At 39.7% G+C, this 6,696-nt stretch overlaps 1 protein-coding gene across 1 annotated transcript in view; it reads left to right on the top strand.

The window, feature by feature from the left end:
• Positions 1 to 3,864, top strand: part of MCM8 (minichromosome maintenance 8 homologous recombination repair factor) — a 1,532,371-nt gene extending 1,528,507 nt beyond the window's left edge. The window contains exon 19 of the mRNA XM_069608271.1: positions 1,891 to 3,864. Within this exon, the coding sequence (XP_069464372.1) occupies positions 1,891 to 1,983 (93 nt within the window). The 3' untranslated portion in view covers positions 1,984 to 3,864. The remainder of the gene's footprint in view (positions 1 to 1,890) is intronic.
• The last annotated feature ends 2,832 nt before the right edge of the window (positions 3,865 to 6,696 follow it).

Here is a 6,696-nt window from a genome sequence, read left to right on the forward strand (position 1 = left end):
GAACCTGACGGAGGAAGGCTAACATTTGAGAAGGGTCTGAGCCCGGAAGAGGGGGATCCAAGGGTGAAAAGCCCCAAAGACCCGTGAATGCAATAAGTGAAATCTTTGGAATAAGAGCCCTAGTGAACCTGACGGAGGGAGGCTAACATTCGAGAAGGGTCTGAGCCTCGAAGAGGGGAATCCCAGATTGAAAAGCCATCATCCAAAGACTTGTGAACGAAATAGATGAAATCTTGTGGATAAAAGCCATAGTGAACCTGACGGAGGGAGGCTAACATTCGAGAAGGGTTTGAGCCTGGAAGACGGGAATCCCAGGGTGAAAAGCCATCACCCAACGTACTTACGGAAAGGAACTTTTTGTTTGGTTATTTTGAACACACCACGTCCTCGAAGGTAAGAGACTTTTTTTTGTGTAAAAGAGACTTAACCACCAAAGATCCTGATACCTGAGAACGGAACTGTAGTCTCGTGCTGGGAAAGCTAGAGTGTGTGCTGTGCTCAGGAGTGCCGCATTTCCCGTGCTCAAAACGTGGGGAAGGAAGACCCCCGGCTACCACATCCTGACTTATCAATTGGTGAATACTTCTATTGTTCTTATGAACCCTATTCCACACTCTTTTGGTATTTAGTTGTAAGGATTGACAATAGTTTTTTCTTAGTATAGGCCCTTTCATTTGACATGACGCCACTAGGACTGCCTTATTATTATTTGATGGTCGTAGCTTGCTTCCATCTTAGATTTAGGTTTAGATTAAGCTTTTTTCCAACCTACATGTACAGTTTAATAAACACCCTTGAACAACTGTGATCACTTGTCTTTACTGTTGCCACCATGAGTTCCTTACATGTGCCACCAACCTGAGATCTGCCAAGCTTTCTACAATGTTCACTAGTGTGTTATGCTTTCCTAGATCTGTTCATTAAAGAAGGCATACGTTTGTTAATCAGAAGGAGATCTGGGCAAATGTCTGTACATTTCGTATGATATAGTCTGCCCTGATTCTTTTCACAATTTAAGCACGTCTCCCACAGTCCATGTCTGAGGAAATCAGGAATACGATAGGCAGCGTGTTCTCTTAGTATGGCAGATCATGAGACGAGTAGTCTTGTTGCATATTTAAGTAGAACCTACATCAGGAATTATATGATTCTCTACCACATAGCAGGTGCATGCTGTGTTTGTGGCAGTGGTTACCGTGGGTATCCGGTATAAAGTCCCACTATCTGCTAATGAGTTATATACACACTGCCTTTCATCACGGAAGAGATGGAAAAACAGGACTGGACTTGTATATAATGACTAGAGATCTCGGGCATCTCTCAGCATTAAAATCACTATTTCATGCTGGTGGGAAGGGCCCAGGGTGTGCAAGGAGTTCGTGGCAGTCTCCTGGAACACCATTCCTTCATGTATGCAACAAGAAGACATTAATACCATCAGGACAACACGTTTCAGTTCTGGGCTTTCCTGTTTCAATTATATTTTGTTAGGTTCACAAAATGTTAAGTTCAAGTTAACCAGGATTACAATTCCTAGAATGTGTTGCTTTGTTAAATGTTAGCCCAAGAACGAAAAAGTGGTGTCCTAGTGGAGTCTTTAAGTCTCCTGAGTCCTGAGCCATACCAAACAGCCTAATGGGTTATCATACATGTGAATACTGAAAGGGATTTCACTCTCCAAAGACAAAAACGATATGTTTTGCCAATGTTTGATGTATGCCTCTGTGCTTTAACTCCCACTTTAGAGAAATTGCAAGAAAATGCAGTGTTTCTTTTGGTAGTTATTTGCCGTACATAAACAGGATTTGTGCAGAATGTGTGTCACTCCATGGACATGGACAGCTAGAAATTACCATTTAAGATTGATTTATTTTTTATATCGCCCCATAGGTAGCTGATTTTGACAGCTTTATTGGCTCGCTGAATGACCAGGGATACCTCCTTAAGAAAGGACCAAAGGTTTACCAACTTCAGACGATGTAATTCAGTTGAACTCTGCCAGACAACAGGATCAACACAATGCAATGTGTGGGTGATGCTAGAAGTGCAGGAGGATACAACCAATGGAGTTTATCAGTTTGCAAAAGAAGACATTTAAAATGTTATTGCAACCTTACCAATCCTCACTTTTAGACTAAAACATGTTTCATCTGGGGGGTTTTGCGCCAGTGATATTTGTATGGTTATAACATGTATCTGTGTTTGCAGAGTCATTATGTTTTCATCCTGTTTAGCCACTACTGTTTTCCTCAGTGTTGGACAACATTCGGCAGATGGCAACTTGCTGCCAGCACCAAAAGTAGTTAAGTATATTTCTCTCATAACTATTATTGACTTTCAAGGGTCTGCAACCTTCGACTCTCCAGATATTTGGGACTACAACTCCCATCAGCTCTAGCATGCATTGTCAATGGAGCTGGATCATTGGAGTTGTAAAGCTAAACAACTGGAGAGCCACAGGATGCGGACCCCAGATTCGGTGATGTATAGCATTGGGACACTGTCGTTTTTCCAATGGAATGGTTTAGCGTTCGTTTTTTTTTAAACACGTTAATGTTCAGTACTTAATGTATTGCTTTATATAGTTAGAGAAAACATTGTGAGTTGAATTTTTATAGTAACTCTATTACTACGTTCTTCAAATATTTCTTATGTTCACATCTCGCTTTCCTGTACGGTGTGGACACCTATCACCACAAAATAGATGTCTACAGGCAGCAATTTGAACAGCTCTTTAATTGGCACCTTTGCACATCTATTTTGGTTGAACCTGCTCTGCTTTGAAATGGTATATTTTACATCGCAGGAATGTGGTAAGGCATTGTTCTTTCAATTGCATGACTCGCTTTAAAGCTTTTAATCTAGAAAAACTAGGCAACTGAACAAGTGGAGGTCGAGGTATTTTTTTTAATTTTTAAAGTATGTGTCCGCTCTATGATTTTGTTTTTGTAATGGTCCAACATTTTGGTAAACATTTAATTTAAAAATAAAACAAGTTAGTAACTATAGCCAAAGTAAACATTTGAGAAGTGTGTTTCTCAAAATGCATTTCGGGGTACTAAGCAGCCATTTGGTAGGTACATTGATGGCTACTGTTAGGGAACGTTTATTGTTGCATTCTGTGTACTATAGATGTTGGTAATGATGAAACAAGTTGTTGGTTGCTATTCTAAGTAACATGTTCTGGATTGCAATTGCTCCTTCGTCACACATATTTCACTTTAGACAAATACTTTATGTACAAGTGCAAACATGAGAGGCCATGCACCAACAATCCCTTTAGCCATGGGGTAAATTAGATCTCTTATCCACTGCTCTCCTTAACAAAATGTACTGGATGCAGATTTTGGAACCCCCCCACCTCCCAAAAAGGGTTTTGAATGGCAAAAGCAGCATGAGAGCCAGTGGCATGGCTGATTTTCATTTCTGATGCACAACAGCTGGCACAGTAACTACAAAATATTGATGCCAGCACCCAGCCTCACGTTTTGTTTTTGGAGATTTGGGATATGGTTTTTATTTTGCAGTATAGACAATTTAAGCAAAGGACCATGTTTTTCCTGTAATGTTATTTTCTACCTTTGGTGGGGAACACACATTTAAAATACTGTTTTATATAGACTTATTTATGTATAAACATCTATGTCTAGGCAGATAGTTCCATATCTGGATACTACTTTTATCTGAGCAGAGAAAAGAATTGTAACAAAAATTTAGATTTTAGAATGTATTTACAAAGTGTCAGACAGTTTTTTTCATTACTGAGTGTCATTGCATTGAACGAGGATGCACTTTAAACAGAATATAGCTTTTTTCAGTGTAAAAACAATATTAACGTTGTAATAAAAGTGACGTTTGCCTTCATTGATTTGTAAATGTCCATACAGTCACTAACATAACTTTGGTCCGGAATTCCCAAATCCCCCCCTTTGATCCGCAATTAAACCAATGATAAAGAGGACATCAGCATGTTTGCAGCATCCACCATTGGAGACTTACTTTATGAAGAAAGGAATATGGTAAGAGGTATTTATTATGGTACAGGTGCTGCCCTGCTATTGTTCTTTCACCTTGCATGTTTGATTGCAGGCAGTAGCATTGTCTCTGTAAACCACACTCTGAAGTGGAGCGGCACAAGCCCATTTCAGTTTTTAATCCTGCAAACCGATGTCGGGACCGAACCTGCCACTCTGTTTTTGCTTTTTGCTATGTCTCCCCTTACATTGTATAGTTTCAAGCTTTGTTGGAGTTGAAAATGTCAGATGTCAGTTAATTGTCTGATCTACGCTGGAACTATTTATGGCTCTTGGTGCTGGACCAATGATATTGATGACTTGTTCATGCAAGTCGATGTATCCAGAGGCATTCAGGGAGCGAATGGCTACAGTCTTTACTGTTTTCAAGGAGCCTGACTGGAAAAGGCCATGCTGTCCATCCCTTTGGTGCCATTCTAATCTACCTATAGCTTACATGCTATCTCTGGAGCCAGACAAGCGGGAATGAATCGCTGGTGAGAAGAACAAAAAGAAAATAAGAGGTCTCGTCAAGAGTGAGCCCTCTTCCTCCAAACACCATTATTTCACCTTCTATAGAGAACAGTGTCATCAACTTTTGGGGTAAAATGGTAAGAGCATTCCTTTTCCTACAGCCTCTCCCACTTCTGTTGAATGGGGGACCTTCAAGGAGGTACCTGTCCTGTTTACTTCTGTCCTAACACCATCTGCGCTAGTCCATAGGCCCACTGCTCCATCACTGGACACATTCATATTCTTTGCCACTGGGTGGCTGACCAAATCAGGCCCACAGTTGGCTCATCTGTACCTTTTGGACCTGCACCACAGTTGTGCCAGATGCTGGACCCTCAGCAGCTTTAACCTTAGTGCCGCCAGGGCCATCCTTGGCTTGGCACAGCACTCTGCATGATCAGCTGCATGCACCACATTTTCTTTCTACAGGACCTGAAGGAGGAACCCTGAAACTCGTTTTTGCCCCAAGGAAGATCTCAGCAATATTTGAGTATTTTCGATGTGGAGGATGGCTTAATCCTCTTTAGCAGTATACATGAGGTCAACACAAAGCAAAACGGTCCCCACAGAAAGGTCCGTTGCATAAACCTACTGTTTCCACTGTCTGGGGACACCATGACAATATTTTATAATATAGAAGAAAACAGATCTAATTAACATTTAATGAAAAAAACAGGTGTATCACAGATTGGCTATATCATTAGAAAAAGTATTTTTATTGTAGAAAAAAGACATCATTCTCATTAAAAAAAAACTGTGTTAAAGACTACACAGAATAAGAACAACCCTAAAACCAGGTTTTCTAACAGGACGATTACGTAGAAAACATAAATGTGAATTGAAAAACAACCATACCACATCGAAAAATAAAAAAACAACGTTTAACATAGAAACATCAGTAAAAAATTAATTTGTTGCATTCTATATATGACCCAACATGTTTCTGTCTGTTGACTTCTAAATGTCTGACATTCATCAGGGGTAGCTCTTCTCAATGTTATACAACAATCGTCCCCTCCAGTCCTGGTGGGCGTGGATCTTGACTTGATCCTTAATGCAATCTAGAAAAAGCACATAGCCATATTAAGAATTGTGCGTGCACCACATTTTCAAAGATGTATCTACTCATAATGCAATACATCAACATTACACAACCAAGGCAACCTAAATTAATAAAGCACCTCATATCTAGTCCCCATTCGGCAAACCTGTAGCACCAAAAAATCTGCTGTAAACATATCTACCTTGAGATCAGCATATTCCAAGGGTCCAATGTAACCAAATACACAACCACACACAGCCGTATTTCAGCTGCTTTTTCGATTATCCTTTTGGATGGATATTGAGTAAAACACACTATAAAAAGGGAGGAGACACAAACAACAAACACACTGTGTCACACTATAACATTGTCAAAGCTTAAAACGTGTTTCGCACCAACCATATTTAGTCTATAGCAAATAGAAACAGAGTTGCATCATTGTGGGGCATGTTATTAAGACTGCACGAACATTTTAAGATAATCTATTTGTGATAATTGGTGATATAGGAAAGCCTCTGAGTGTTTGTAAAGGGCTCCTGGATTATGTGATAGCTGAGCATTCTTCCTGTTCAATATCCATTTTATAGATTGAATTTGGAATTAGTCTGAAGAGAAACAAAGAATTCGGTACAGTGGCCAATTCTGAAAAAGATTTGGGACTCAGTTCAAGGATTGCTCTGGTTTCGGAACACATTTGGCCAGTTTTCATTTGGATGTATGTGCAATGGTTGCTATGGTTGGTGCAAAACACGTTTTAAGCTTTGAAAATGTTATAGTGTGACACAGTGTGTTTGTTGTTTGTGTCTCATCCCTTTTTATAGTGTGTTTTACTCAATATCCATCCAAAAGGATAATCGAAAAAGCGGCTGAAATACGGCTGTGTGTGCTTGTGTATTTGGTTACATTGGACCCTTGAAATATACTGATCTCAAGGTATATATGTTTACAGCAGATTTTTTGGTGCTAAAGGTTTCCCGAATGGGGACTAGATATGAGGTGCTTTATTAATTTAGGGTGCCTTGGTTGTGTAATGTTGATGTATTGCATTATGAGTAGGAAAATCTTTGAAATTTTGGTGCACGCATAATTCTTAATATGGCTATGTGTTTTTATAGATTGCATTAAGGA

The sequence above is a fragment of the Ambystoma mexicanum genome, chromosome 4q (assembly GCF_040938575.1).
Source record: "Ambystoma mexicanum isolate Mex_15411 chromosome 4q, UKY_AmexF1_1, whole genome shotgun sequence".
Taxonomy (NCBI): Eukaryota; Metazoa; Chordata; class Amphibia; order Caudata; family Ambystomatidae; genus Ambystoma; species Ambystoma mexicanum.